This window comes from Sciurus vulgaris, assembly GCF_902686455.1.
Source record: "Sciurus vulgaris genome assembly, chromosome: X".
Taxonomy (NCBI): Eukaryota; Metazoa; Chordata; class Mammalia; order Rodentia; family Sciuridae; genus Sciurus; species Sciurus vulgaris.
The window spans coordinates 95602667-95617399 of NC_136471.1; the positions used below are offsets into that span (position 1 = coordinate 95602667).

The 14733-nt window shown below is 45.2% G+C and overlaps 1 protein-coding gene across 3 annotated transcripts; it reads right to left on the reverse strand.

Moving 5' to 3' along the window:
- Nucleotides 1-5820: 5820 nt before the first annotated feature.
- On the reverse strand, nucleotides 5821-14050 carry FTSJ1 (FtsJ RNA 2'-O-methyltransferase 1). Of its 3 annotated transcripts, none has more exons than XM_079124675.1 (11): nucleotides 13665-14050; nucleotides 11744-11943; nucleotides 11402-11471; nucleotides 11224-11314; nucleotides 10700-10778; nucleotides 7726-7778; nucleotides 7586-7639; nucleotides 7398-7500; nucleotides 7210-7293; nucleotides 6399-6496; nucleotides 5821-6315 (listed from the first exon to the last, which is right to left on the reverse strand). In XM_079124675.1, the coding sequence occupies exons 2-11, from the start codon at nucleotides 11862-11864 to the stop codon at nucleotides 6088-6090; spliced, it is 981 nt and encodes a 326-aa protein (XP_078980801.1). In that variant the 5' UTR covers nucleotides 11865-11943; nucleotides 13665-14050; the 3' UTR covers nucleotides 5821-6087. The 3 variants fall into 3 exon arrangements, with proteins under 3 accessions (XP_078980801.1, XP_078980800.1, XP_078980802.1); XM_079124674.1 differs by having other exon boundaries at nucleotides 6399-6502; nucleotides 13665-14049; XM_079124676.1 differs by lacking the exon at nucleotides 13665-14050 and having other exon boundaries at nucleotides 6399-6502; nucleotides 11733-11787.
- Between the last annotated feature and the right edge of the window lie 683 nt (nucleotides 14051-14733).

The following is a 14733-nucleotide window of genomic DNA, read 5'->3' on the forward strand; positions in this document are numbered from 1 at the left end:
TTTGAGACAGGGTCTCACCAAATTACCCAGGCTGACTTGAACATGCAATCCTGCTGCCTCAGCCTCCAGAGTGGCTGGGATTACAGGCCTGAGTCACTGTTCCTGGCCAGCTATATAACTCTTTATTCCATGCAATGCGTTGCACTTAAAAAAATACATCTAAATTTAGAGTTATAATTTATGTACAGTAAATTTCATCCTTTTAGAGTTCTCAGAATCTGTCAGGTAACCATCACCACAGCAAGCCAAAGGGATTGTGTTACAACCTAAGTCAGCTATGTCCCTTCTCTGCACAGAGCCCTTCCCTGACTGACTCCTGTCTCTCAGAAAAAGTCAAAGTCCTCTTCATGATCCAGGTCCTTTCCTACCTCACCTACTACTGGGCCTCCTGCTCACTCTTCTCCAACCCCACTGATCTTGCTATTCCTCAAATGTGCCAGCCAAGTTCCTGCCTCAAGGCCTTTGCACAGATTTCCCCTTTTGTCTGGATACTTCTTCTAGTCATCCCTCCTGGGATCACATTGACTTGGAAAAGGATATGACTGGGGTCACAGAGACTGGAGAATGAACACTTCAGAGGTTGCTGGACTGGGGCAAATTCATTCTCAGAACACTAGACTGAGCTGTATACTCCCATGGGTTCACCCAGATTGGAATGTAGAAATGTCTTTGGTCATAATTTGAGGTATGCACATGCATGGCACCACTACAACTTGGCTATGGAAACTCCTGCAGCTACAGACTAAGCCATTGCCATTGCAGGACTCACAAAGCCTGGTGTGGGGGCACTTGCAGGGTCTCACAGGCTCTTGCAGGCAGAATTCACACTATAATGGGTTATGGCTATGCCTGTGGTCATACAAACCTTTTGTGTGAACACTTCTGCTGCTATTCTAGGTTGTACATATTCTGGGGTCAGACAGACTGGTGTGTGGACATTCCTGTGGTCACAGTGACTTGGGTAAAAAGACTCCTGGGTTAAATAACTGTGGTGTGGACTCTATCCTAGACTCACAGAGTGTGGAATGGACATTTCTGGAGTCACACATAGGTGTGATTATTCTTGTGGCCAGAAATTGAAATATAGATACACCTGTAAACACACACTGCAGTTTAAATAGCAATTCCAACACAGATTGGACACTGCTTCTAACAGACTCGAGAATGTACATTCCTGGGTCACACAAACTGGGGTGTGGAAACTCCTTGGGTCACAGCCAGATATGGAAATGCTTGGGGTCAGTCTAGGGTGTGGATGGTTCTTGGGTCACAGACAGTGTGGGTTCCTAATAATACAGGATTAAGTTGCAGAAAATGTTCTGTCTGGCTAGAAGTCTAGTCACCCCCACAGTCCCATACTGGAGATTTAATCAGGGTGCTGAGCTATATCTTTAATCTTTTTTAAGTTTTGGGAAATGGTCTTGCTAAATTACCAAGGCTGGCCTCAAACTTGTGATTCTTCTGTCTCAGCTTAAGAGAGGATTTTCTTTTTTTCTTTTTTTTTTTTTTTTCTGGTACCTGGAATTGAACCCAGGGGCACTCAACCACTGAGCCACACCCTCAGTCTTTTTTTTTTTTTGGTATTTTATTTACAAACAGGGTCTCACTGAGTTGCTTAGGACCTCACTAAATTGCTGAGGCGGGCTTTGAAATTGTGATCCTCCTGCCTCAGCCTCCCAAGCTGTTGGGATTACAGGCATGTGCCACTGTTCCAGGCAAGAAAGGGATTTTGAATCTAAAAAAATTATTTTGGGAAACCCTTTAACATCTCATCAAATCTGTGGATCTCTTCACTGATTTTTTGTTGAGATGGGGTCTTGCTTGTTTGTCTGGGCTGGCCTCAAACTCCTGAGCTCAAGCATTCCTCCTATTTCAGCATCCCAAGCATTGGAATTACATGTATGCCACTGTGCTGGGCTTAGAGAAACTTTTTTTTTTTTTGGCAGCACTAGGATTGGAATCCAGGGCATTGCACATGTTAGGCAAGCACTCTACCAGTGAGTTGCACCCCCAGCCCTTAGAATATTTAAAGCAAATGTGCATGTGTGCTTGCACACACACACAAAGAATTACAATGAAAATCAATTATATTGAATACAATTATCACTATATATTAAACTAAAAAAAATTGGGATGCAATTGGATTTTTATTACATCAGATTATAAGATCTGTTGTCATCCAAAGTGGTAAGCAATATAATATTTCAACCTGTCTGCAACAACTGTAATGAAATATAAAGGTAACTGACTTGCATTGGTAGGAAAATTGCACGTACCATTTTTACTGTTGTGACTTGTGGCCAGCATTCATAACTGGGAGTAAAACTAAATTTCAGTTTTATTGGTGAGAATAAAGATATGATCAAGTATACTGGATACACCTGACATCTATCCAGGTTCAACTCCTGCTTTCAGGGAAAGTTCTAGAAACTCCAAGAGAGGTTTAGAGAAGAGGCAAGGCCTCACACAAGTTCAGGAAAGTTCTACTCTATTGCAGCAGACTTCTACACGAGTTCTTTCCTTGTTGTCCTTGTGGACGTTGTTGTAGGTTTTCACACAGACTTGTTTGTTCAGTTCTTGCTGATGTTTGAAAATAAGTCCATCAACTGAAGTTCTGGTTTACCTGACAGGCAGCAGCTTCGAAGTTGTATCAGCATGCCAGCAAACCAAAGGTCAAAGAAAGCAAGTTTTAAGCAAAAATATATGTTCTCAGGAGCTGATTGTACAGTTTAGTGGCAGAGTGCTTACCTAGCAAGTGATGATGCTGTGTTCAATTACCAGCATTGCAGAAAAGGAGAATATTCCTGCTTTCTTTCACTATAATCATTGTTCACTAAGCTGCTGATATTTTTAGTGATTTTCTCCCTTACTTTTACTGTGAACCATAACAGAAAAATGCATAAAACATATATGTTCAGTTATTAACTGTAAGGTGTTATTTCGTATAATTACAGGTTGCTCATTTTATTGCTGTGTAGTTCTCTACTGTGAATAGACCATGATTTAATGGGGTGCTGCTATGAACATCCAATGCCCATAAAAAATTTTAATTTCAAAAATAGTAATTTTCGGGGGGGTTGTGGCTCAGTACTAGAGCACTTGCCTAGCATGTTTGAGGCAATGGATTTGATCCTCAGCACCACATAAAAATAAAATAAAGGCATTGTGTTTAAGACTAAAAAATATTTTTTAAAAATAGTAATTTTGAGAGTATAACAAATGGTAGGTATACTCAGTGTGTGGAGAACCAACAATACAAACAACACAAACTGTTAGCCATGTGAATGCCTATGGCCAACTCTGTGGACGCATAAGCAATACCAACTGTATCATGGCTACCTCCAGGAAGATGGCAACTGAGAGGCCTGATCCATTCTAATACTCATTTCTTAGGAGTGCAGTTGGCATACACACAGCTTTAGTAAATGCTGTCTGAACAGTTTTCCACAGTGGCTGCAACTTTTATATTCCTAGCATTCCAATAGTACTTTTGTTTCTGGTACAATTGTACCTGGTTTCAAATTGTTGCATGTCATTCCAAACACTCGGTGTTGCCAATATTCTTGTTTCCCTGACCAGCAGCTTTTCATGTGCTCACTGGCCATTCTTATTTTTTTTGTTTCTTTATTGATTTATAGGACCTTTTATTTACTTAAGTAGCAGGAATTGAAACCAGGGGCATTTTATCACTAAGCTACAACCACAGTCTTTAAAAATTTTTTTTTTCTGGGAAACAGGGTCTTGCTTGCTAAGTTGCTGAGGCTGGCCTCAAATCTGTGATCCTACTGCCCCAGCCTCCTGAGTCACTGGGATTTCAGGTGTTTGCAATCACATAGCTATTAGGACCTTTTAAATATTAAAGGTGCTATGTATAAGGATTATAAATATCTTTCCCAACTTTGATTTGATGTTTCAATTTTTTATTATTTTTTAAGTTATAGATGGACACAATATCTTCATTTTACTTATTTCTGTGTGGTGCTGAGGATCAAACCCAGTACCTGACACGTGCTAGGTAAGCATCCTAGTACTGATCAGTAACCCCAGTCCCTTGTTTATTTTTTTAAAAAATAATTACTTTTTTATGCAGTGCTGGGGATTGAACCCAGGTCCACATACATGCTAGGAAAGTGGTCACTCACTGAGCTATATCCTCAGTCCAATTCAAAAAATTGTTCTGGGGATTAAACCTAGGACCACTGAACTACATTCCCAGCTATTTCTTTCTTTGTTACTGGGGATCGAAACCAGGGTGCTTTACCTGGAAACCAGGGAGCAATATTCCCAGCCCTTTTTTTAAAAAAATATTTTTTAGTTGTTCATAGACCTTTATTTGTTTATTTATATGTGGTGCTGAGAATCAAACCCAGTGCCTCACACATGCTACCACTGAGCCACAACCCCAGCCCATCTCAGCCCTTTTTGAGACAGAGTTTTACTAAGTCACCGAGGCTGGCCTTCAACTTGCAAATCCTCCTGCCTTAGCCTCCCTGGTAGTTGGGATTACAGGAGTGAGCCACTGCACCTGGTCCCAGGCCTTTCAATTTTTAAAAAAGGTGTCTTTTTAACAAAAGAATGTCTGAACACCCTGTTAGGCCACTGTCAAAACATGGGCATCCTGACTGGGGTCTAGCTCTGTGGTAGAGTGCATGCATGAGGCCCTGGGTTCCACAGTGCTGTGGGGGAACACTGTGGGAGCCAGAGAATAAGGAAAGGAGGGAGAGTCCTCCATCGTCTGGAGTTTAGCCTAATGTGCCAGAGGTCAACTGGCCCCAAACTGTTCCCTACCACAGTTCTACCTTTGAGATTTTTCTGTGTCCTTTCCCTGGTATGCTCTCTGCTAGGTCAACACATGGATTCCCTTCCCCAGCTACTTCAGGTCTTTGCTGAAGACCTTCCTTGACAACCCTTTAAAAACCCCCAAACAAGTCTGCCTAGAATCCGATTCCCTTTACTGTGCTTTACCTTTTTGTTTTTCAAATCCCATATTCCTTTTACTTATCGAGTCACTTAACAAAAGGGACATGTGAGAAATGTGTCCTCAGGCAATTATGTCACTATGATTATCATAGTCTGTATTTACACAAAACAAGATGGTTACAATGTCACTCCGAGATATCTTTATATATATATATATATGTTGTTGATGGACCTTTATTTATATGCAGTGCTGAGAATTGAACCCAGTGCCTAACACATGCTAGGCAAGTGCTCTACCACTGAGCTACAACCCCAGCCCCACTGGGAGGTATCTTATGGACCACCATAGTATATGCAGCCCACTACTAACTAAAACTTCATTATGCAATACATGTCAGTATTGCAAGATATATAGTGATTCATAAGTTATTTATAGTATGTGTGCATTCAAAGACTGTTTTACTCTTCCCAAAGTAGTAGTTCAGTGAGGGCTACTGACCTATTTTGTTCTATGCTCTATGTAACTAGAACAATGCCTGGCACATTTCAAAGGTGAAATTTAGCTGGTATAGTGGTGAAAGTGTCATCCCAGCTAGGAACTGAGACTGAGGCTGAAGCGAGAGGCTCACTTGAGCCCAGGAGTTTGAGACCACCCTGAGAATTATAGTGAGACCCACCCCCTACTACCATCTCAAAAACAAAGGTGAATTTTACTGAGCTTTTTCCCTTTACTCTCAATCCCTTAAGATAAAAAGGAAACTTACCTAATGTGTTAAAGTAAAGAATCATTTCATTATCTTCCATCTACCCAAGGAAAAGAAAAAGGACTCAGATATTTGGTAAAATCATTTTATTTGTTTTACTTGGGTAGACCCATTATTTTTTTTTCTTTTGGTTCTGGGGGGGTCAAACTCAGGGATACTTTACCACTGAGTTACATTCCTGGTTTTTTTTTTTTTTTTTTTTTTTTTTTTTTTGAGACAGAGTCTCACTAAGTTGCTGAGACTGGCCTTGAAACTTATGATCCTTCTGCCTTGGCCTTTCAAGTAGCTGGGACTACAGGTTGCACCACCATGCCTGGATCAACCCATTATTTTTATAGCTATTGGAAGGCAAGAAAGTAGAAGCATGTGACTCAGGGCAGAAAGAGGTACATTGGGAAGGGGTCTATGGGGGCTCAGAGCCATGTTTCCAGACCTCAGGGCCCAGCATGGTGTGGCACTGAGGTGTGGCCAGGGGCTGGGGTAATGTGTCTACTCTGCTGATAGGGTGGTCCTGGGGACGCGTCTCCTTGGCCAGCCGCCCCTTCTTCTTCAATGTGCAGGCCTCCTGGTATGGGGGTGAAATGGGAGGCTGTGTGGGTGGAGTGTACTTGTACTCAGAGCCATCTTCCAGCTGTGGGGATACAAAAGGGATGAACATGGTGAGGGTCTGGGAACCTAACTTCCCCCAATCACCTCCTGCTGGCCAACACTCACATCCAATGGGTAACTGCGATCCGAATCATAGGCACTCAGGTCCCCACAAGTCACGAAAGGCACAATGATGCGGGTGGGACCATCCAATTGGTTGAAATCTGAGTCTTAGGAACAGGCAGAGAAAAGACTGAGGACGAGGCCAGTCATAATTCAGGCTGTAGTATGGGTGCCTTATCCTCCCCACACAGCCACCAGCCACTCTCTTAGTCCTCCACCAGCAACCCTTTTTTGGTTCAGATCACCTCTTCAAGGCGGGCCCTCCCCACCACCCCTTCTAACACACTGGTCTTTGCTCTGGGGTTTCAGTGCACACGTGTTCACCCAACATTCTATTATACACTGCTTGCTCCTTGTCTCATTGAAATATGATGCCCATGAGGGCAGGCTCTGTCACTTCCCACCAGGGTCAAGGCTAGAGACCCTCATGGGGGTTGGGGATGTGGCTCAGTGGTAGAGCACTTGCCCAGTGAGGGTAAGGCCCTGAGTTTCATTCCCAGCACCACAAAAAAAATACCCTCATGAGGTAAAAGTTTGACAAGGGTGAGCTTTCCACCTGGGGGTGTGACTAGGGTCTTCCTAAGACAGAATTTCCTTAGGTAGCAAAGTCTTTCCTAGGACAGGGCTCAGGATCCTCCAAGGACAAAATTTTCATCAGGATCAAGAGTTACCACTAAGGGACTAACTGGGTTGAAGCTCTCCTGAGACAAAACAGCCACCAGAGGGTGAGGCTGAAGGCTAATTACATGAGACATCAATTTCGTGAGGCTGGGGTTAGTTTCCCCAGGGATGGGCCCACAGCTTTGGCTCTCACCGTACGAATGGTCCAGCAGGGGTTTGGTCAGGTCTGGCACAAAGCCCTCAGGAGGGTCATAACCCTGACAGACAGCAAAGGCCTCTGTGGGGGGAATCTGGAGTGAGGGGTAAAGGACTGCCACCTTCACCCCATGCAGGTTGAGTTCCCAAGTATCCCCTTGCCAGCCTGGCCTCCATTGCACTGACCAATGCTGGAGTTGCGGCTGCTCCTGGGCTTGGCGCAGAGCACGCTGGAGAAGAAGACCCGCAGCTGGCTATAAAGCAGTGTCACATCCCGACCTCGGAATATCTGTAGGGTGGAGAGGCCGAGAGCAGGGGTGAGGGTAGCCCTCAGTGACCTCTCTCTATACTCCATCAGGTTCCCCAAAACTTACCTTGGCCACAAAGCAGCCCCCTGGCTTCAAGACATGTGTGGCAATGTTCAGAGCCTGTGAGCAGGAGAGATGGCTGAGGCTGAGGTGCACACAGTTGGGAGGGGACCAAAGAAGGGCAGGGGTGACCAGGCATTACTCACGGCTAGGAGGAGCTGGGCCTGCATGTACTCATCCACATCATGAAGGCCAGTAACTGCGGTGAGAGGAAGAATATTAGGGGGCCTGTTTGTATGCTTCTTGTACCAGAGATATTAGATAGCTAAAAACAACAGTTCCCAGGCTTTTACTACTAAGATTCTGGATGCAAATTAGTATCTGCCAACTGGATGCGTAGTCTGAGCTCCCAACTCTTAGGAAATCACTACAATTCTCCAAACTCATGTACAGCACAAGCAGCATTATCATTTCCACCTCCAGCCTAGATGGTTCCTCTGAGCTCCAGATTCACAGACAAGATTCCACAGCTTCAACAAGTCCAAAAGCAAACTCCTGACCTCCCTTCTCAAACCTGCTCCTCTCACCATCTTCCCCATCTCACTTGATCCTTCCAGTTGTTTGGGCCCAATCCCTTAGTTCTCTTTAAAGTCCTCCCATCATCCTCACCTTGTACCCACATTACAGCCATTAGCAACCTGTCAGCTCTACCTTCAAAACACCTCCGGAACGGACCTTCTCCTTTCCATCACAGCCACTTATCGCTCACCTGGACTACTACAGTGGCCTCCTTCTCCTGGGGTCCCATTTCCACCCTTGTCCCTCCCACTGCTTAAGCAGCCTGTGGATCTTGTCACAACCTAAGCCAGACACAGTCTTCTGTCCATGACTGTTTGTTTTTGTTTTTGTTTTTGTTTGGTACCGGGGATTAGACCCAGGGGCTCCTAACCACTGAGCCACATCCCCAGCCCTATTTTGTATTTTATTTAGAGACACATTTTATTTTATTTGTGAATTTTTTCCCAACAGGTGTTCAGTTGCTTAGTGCCTCGCTTTCATTTAAAAAAATTTTTTTTGGTTGTAGATGGACACAATAGCTTTATTTATTTTTATGTGGTGCTGAGGATCGAACCCTGTGCCTCACATGTTCTAGGCAAGTGCGCTATGACTGAGCTGTAACCCCAGCCCCCCAGCCCTCTTTTTAAAATATATATTTTTTATTTGGAGACAGGGTCTTGCTGAGTTGCTTAGGGCTTTGCTTTGCTAAGTTGCTGAGGCTGCCTTTGAACTCATGATCTTTCTGCCTCAGCTTCCTGAGTCTCTGGGATTACAGACATGTGCCACCACACCCAGCCAGTCCTTTTTATTTATTTATTTTATTTTGAGACAGGGTCTTTCCTGAGGCTGTTCTTGAACTTGCCGTCCTCCTGCCTCAGCCTCCCGAGTCCCTGGGATTACAGGTGTGCATCACCGTGCCCAGGCTCTTCTGGTTTTCTTCAAGCATTCATCCCAGTGAAAAAGCCAAATCATCACTGTGTCCCACCAGTATCTGTTTCTTGTCACTTCTCTTATTTCCTTTATTCTGTTTTTTTTTTTAAATGGAACTAGGAATTAAACTCAGGGTATCACACATGCCAAACAAGCACTTTACCACTGAGTGACATCCCCAGTTCTCTGACTTATTTCCTATCATTGTCCCCCCTTACTCTGTTCCAGCCCCACTGATCTCCCCACACTTCCTCATACATACTGAGCACCCTCCCACCTCAGGGTCAGCATGAGCTGAAACTTTGCTTGGTTCACTCTTCCTCCCGATGTTTATCCATGGCTTGCTCCCTCACATCCTTTAAGTCTCTGCTATCAAGTTGGTGAGACCCTCCCCTTCTATATTCAAAACAACAACACATTCCCCATTTATCTGCCAGTTTCATTGATTTCCCTGTGGTACCTATAACATTGTGTGTGTGTGTGTTGCTGGGGATTAAGCACATGTCAGGCAAGTACTCTACCACTGAGCTACATCCCCAGTCCTTACCTATTACTTTTCAACATGCTACATATTTAACATGCTACATACATTTTGTTTTACTATTATTATTTTTGGGTACTAGGAATTGAACCCATGGATGCTTAATCACTAAGCCTCATCCCAGCCATTTTTATTCTGTATTTTGAGACAGGGTCTCACTAAGTTGCTTACAGCCTCACTAAATGGCTCAGGTTGGCTGTGAACTTGTGATCCACCTGCCTTAGCCTCTTGAGTTGCTGGGATCACCACTAGAACATGATCTCCATGAAGTCAGAGATCAGTGGAATTTGTGTGTGTGTGTGTGTGGTACTAGGGACTGAACCCAGGGCTTGATACAAGCTAGGCAAGTGCTCTACAACTGAGTTACAGCCACAGTCCTCTTTTAATTGTTTAAATAAAACAATTTGGAAATAGGGTCTTGCTAAATTGCTCAGGCTAGCCTCAAACATATGATCCTCTTGCTTCAGTCTCCCAAGTAGTTGTTATTACCAGCTTGTATTACTATGCCCAACAGATCAATGAAATTTTATTTGTGACTTTTTTCCCAACAGGTGTTCAGCAAATTTTTGTGTGTGTGTATAGTAATGGGGACAGAACAGGTTCTTGCACATGCTGGGCAAGCGCTCTACCACTGAGCTAAGTTCCCAGTCCTTTATTTTTTAAATTTTATTTTGAGACAGGGTCTCACTAAATTGCCCAGGCTGGCCTATAATTTTTGATCCTCCTGCCTCAGCCTCCTGAGTTGCTGGGATTAGAGGAATGTGCCACCACATCCAGACACAAATGTGTTTTAAATGAATGGCTGACTGACTGAGGGGAAAAAAATAGTAAGCTGGAATTCAACTGGTGCAGAGAATAGAAGAAGGAAGCGTGGACAAGAGGCCCGAAACTGAAAGGAAAGGCTGGGGACATAGTTCAGTGGTAAAACACTTGCCTAGCATGCATGAGGCCCTCGGTTTTATCCCCACTCCCCTGTAAAACAAAACAAAAAACAAAACCACAAGGTTGATAGGGGTGGGAGTGAAGAGAGGCAGAGAGCAGGCAGCAGAGGTGGGCATAAGCTGCCAGATGTGGGAAACGCTGAGAACAGAAGGAAGAGGCAGAAAAAGTCAATTCAGGTGAAAGACAGAGGACACCCCTCCCCTGTTTACCGTCAGGAGCCCCATCGCACACCACTAGGTCCGCAGGGCAGCCCTCAAAGTGCTGGATGATCTCCTTGGCAGTGGAAAGCTAGGAAGAGAGGGATGATGAGTGGCCCCACGGCTCTCCACTGCTTCCCTTGAACCCCACCTGCCCATGACCCTGGACTGGAAGGTTCTGGGTAATCTAAGTTTTTAAAGAACAGGGTTCCATCTCTAGGGACCCAGCCTCATCATTATTTGTAGTTGCTCTGTGGTAATAACCTGCTGGCTGTTTCTCTGCTGGTAGTCTCTGTCCTTCTAGTCTGATTCTTTCTTCTCTCTCTCTCTCTCTTTCTCTCCCTCCCCCCCTCCCTCCATTTTTGCAGTGCTAGGGATCAAACCCAGGGCCTTACACATGCTAGGCAACCACTCTACCACTGAGCTACAGCCCCAGCCCTCTTTCTATTTCTACTGCTCTATCTTCCACTTTCCACAGTCCCCAGGTGGTGGCTTTCACTCAGAATACTCCCCAACACCCTTAACCACACTCTCACCTGGGTGATGTCTCCCTGGATCTGTATCACACCTGGCAGTGGAGCCATAGCTTGCAAGTCCACAGCCACAACTTGGCCAGACCTTTGGCTCCTGTGGACAATGTGGCCCACATCAGCCCAGTTTTCATTCCGGGCCCTTCCCCCACCTGGTCCCTCCTGACCTCTCCTCACCACTTACCCAATCTTCTGGCTCAGCACCTGGCTCCAGCTGCCCGGGGCTGCACATAGATCAACTGCCCGTGTCACGCCTGGGCACACACGGTGAAAGTATACTGGTCAGCTGCACCCACCTCTTCAGCCTGAGAACCCTACAAAGTTTTCCCCTCTCCCTTGGGGAGCATTCATGTCTATCTACTGCCCAGGAGCCTACTTCCTCTTGAGTATTTGACTCATCTTCCTGCTTGTCCCAGAGACCCTCCAAATCAGCCCACCCATGGCCAGGGAGCTCTGCAGACTTAGGCACTTGTCTGTCTCCTGTGCCCATCCTCCCCCAAGGGTGACTTGCCCACCAGTTAGGGACCTTGGAAGAGCTGAAATTCTTCATCGAGTTGTAGCAGCTTGAAGGCACTGCGAGCCCGCCAGCCATTCTCCTTGGCCAGACGGTAGTAGACATCCCGCTTGTCCTTTGAAGTCCGTCCCATTTCACACTGCCCAAGGACCTGTCAGCAGTCAGCTGATGCCACGGAGTATTTGTAATCAAGTGAGTGGGCCACCACCTACCTATGCAGGGCAGAGAGAACCATGCACATTTAACTGTGCTCTTGGGATGTACAAGACAGCTTGCTCAGCTCCTGAGAAAACTGAAGTTCACCCACTGACCCCACTGAACTCATGGTGCCCCAAGGACACTACTACTGAGCTCTCAGGCTTCATTGCTCACCACAGACTCCCATCACTTACCCCACAGATCCCACAAAAGTTATTTCATAGAATGGCCTGTTACTGACCCTGTCCACCATCCGCCCCTGTTACTGACACTCCATATAGTAATCTCTATGACTCTCTGATGGTTCTTTTCTTTTCTTTCCTTTTTTTTTTTTTTTGTTTGGTACTAGGGATTTAATCCAGGGATGCTTAACCAATGAGCTTAACCACTGAGCCCTTTTGTTTTTTAATTTTGAGACAGGGTCTCACTAAGTTGCTTAGGGCCTTGCTAAATTGCCAAGGCTGGTTTTGAACTTGCAATCCTCCTGCATCACTGGGATTACAGGTAAGTGTCACAGCACCCAGCTTTCTGTGACTCTATGAAAATTTCTCTGCTTGCGTAATCCCCATTAACATCTCACTGACCATTTCTTCAGCTCTACCAAAGAGCCCTATTAGTCCTCCACTAGCCCCTTGCTTTTCATCCATTTTACCCTCATTGTACTTCCCATCTCCTTAATCTTTCTCTTTCTACCCTATCTTCCATTAATCCCTTAAATGATTAGGCTCCCAGTAATAACATTGTTACATACTTAACACCTGCTAATATCCAGAGGCTTATGACCTGTTAGCTCCCCATTAAATTCTAAATTATTGATTTATCAGACCCCATTAACTCAGCCCCCCAATTGGCCACTCATCTACATCACACCACTAGTCATCTGGTAACCCCTTCCTTCATTAACATACAGTGGCTTTACTCCCTGATGCTCAAACATCAGTTCCCCATTCTCTCCTTACTGCCCATCCTGCCTTCCACTGATCATTTGATGACCACATCCCAATAGTTTTCTATTACCCACTCTTTGCTCACTCTGTCCCTATTAATTCCTCCAGGGTCATGGCACAATATCCCACAGGAACATCAGCCTCTTATTCATCACTACTCCTGTTGGTGCCTTGATCATGACTACCATTCATCTTTGTTATTCCCTCTGTAACCTCACCATTTTGATTACTATGTCCCATCACTCTCCATTAACCCACCAGATATTATATCTTCACCAATTCCTTGGGGAGCATACCCCCAACCACCTATCTTCTAGTTGCCAACTCCACAACCTCGTCATTAATCAATTAATGAACACAATCCACAAGCCCCCATGAATATATTGACTAAAACATTCCTAATTAGCTCCTATTGATTCCCCAGTAACCTCATCAGACTTCTCTTACCCCAGAGGTCCCACAAACCTCCCATTAGCAGCCCTCTGGCCATACCCCCTGTCTATCTTTATCAACTCACAGACGGTGGCCCCTTTGGGACCACTAGATCCCTTTCAAAGCGGTTCCGCAAACCACTGTGTTGCCACGTGCTCCACTCCCACAAGCTCATCTAGCATTCCAGTCCTTTTCTGTAGACAAACCTTGGGTCTGGAACCTACCAGGTGCTAGATGCCTAGACTATGTACCCACGGCACCAAAAGCACAACTTCCTCTATCCCCTGACGACGGGACAGAGCAGGGATGCCTCCAGTCAGGGCCCGAATCCACGTCTTCCATACCCCGGGGCCTACCTTAGCTCTCGGTGCCGGTAGGAACAGGAGGATAGAGGGTGGTGCGCCAGCAGTCAGAGCCACAAAAAGACTGTAAACTGGTGAAAAATGGTAGGGCTTTAGTTTGTTTTAGTAGTTGAACTGAATGTCTGTCACGCATGCCTAAGCGGTATCGCAGCGGAACAAACTTGACATCCTGGAACGCCAAGTCCAGATCCGATCTGAACGCACAACGTGTGTCCCATCGCCTTGTGTCGACATCCGGGTCACGAGAACTCCGTTCCCGGCATGCAATGGGTACGATCAGAACGGCTGAACTCGCGCACTGCGTGTTCAAAACGTCGCGATGCAGAACTGATCCTTTGTTCTTTTGTTCCAACACCGAGCTCGGATTGCTCCTCCGCTCCTCCCAATTTGAATCTGGGTGTCATTGAACCTATGGACTACATTTCCCAAAATGCAACGGGCACGAGAGCGCCCATTCATTATACGCATGATGTGAAGAGAAATGACTGCTGGGGGCTTGAACGTGAAATAGAGTGCGTTGTTAAAGTGCCCAAGCACGCGAAAGCCACTCTGCTCCCCTTTTTAATTCCACCTCCGATATTTGGTTGCGCTGCCTTTAATTTTGTCATCTCAGAGCTTCGGTTTCCCCCGGCTGGAAAATGGGGGATTATCAGTGGTTTAGAATTTACAGTGTCATTGAGAGGGTTAAAGCGCTGTAGTTTAGAGCTGGGGAGATAGCTCAGTTGGTAGAGTGCTTGTCTCTCAAGCATGAGGCTCTGAGTTCAATCCTCAGCACAACAAAAAACAAAGAAAAGACTTGTAGTTTAAGGACACTTTCCGTCTTCTCATAATTGTGTTAAACATTTTTTTCTTAAAACATTCTTAACTCCTGCCCACCAAAAAGACTACATGTGCATCAGGACTTAGTGCAGAAAACATAAATGTAATAATGGAAAAATTATAACATTTACCGTGTTCTAGGCACTATTCTAAGTGCACCGAGTTGTGTTCTGGTAACCTCATTAATAAATGAACATACCCCGACTTTTCACAGCCAAGAGGACTGGATTCTTCTAACGTGCCA

Coding starts and splice junctions, on each gene's coding strand:
- FTSJ1 (XM_079124674.1), bottom strand. CDS start 11,864: ATGGGACGGACTTCAAAGGACAAGCGGGATGTCTACTACCGTCTGGCC. Junction 7,640..7,725: donor AGGCCCAGCTCCTCCTAGCC/GTGAGTAATGCC, acceptor TCCTGCTCACAG/GCTCTGAACATTGCCACACA. Junction 6,316..6,398: donor ATCGCAGTTACCCATTGGAT/GTGAGTGTTGGC, acceptor GTATCCCCACAG/CTGGAAGATGGCTCTGAGTA.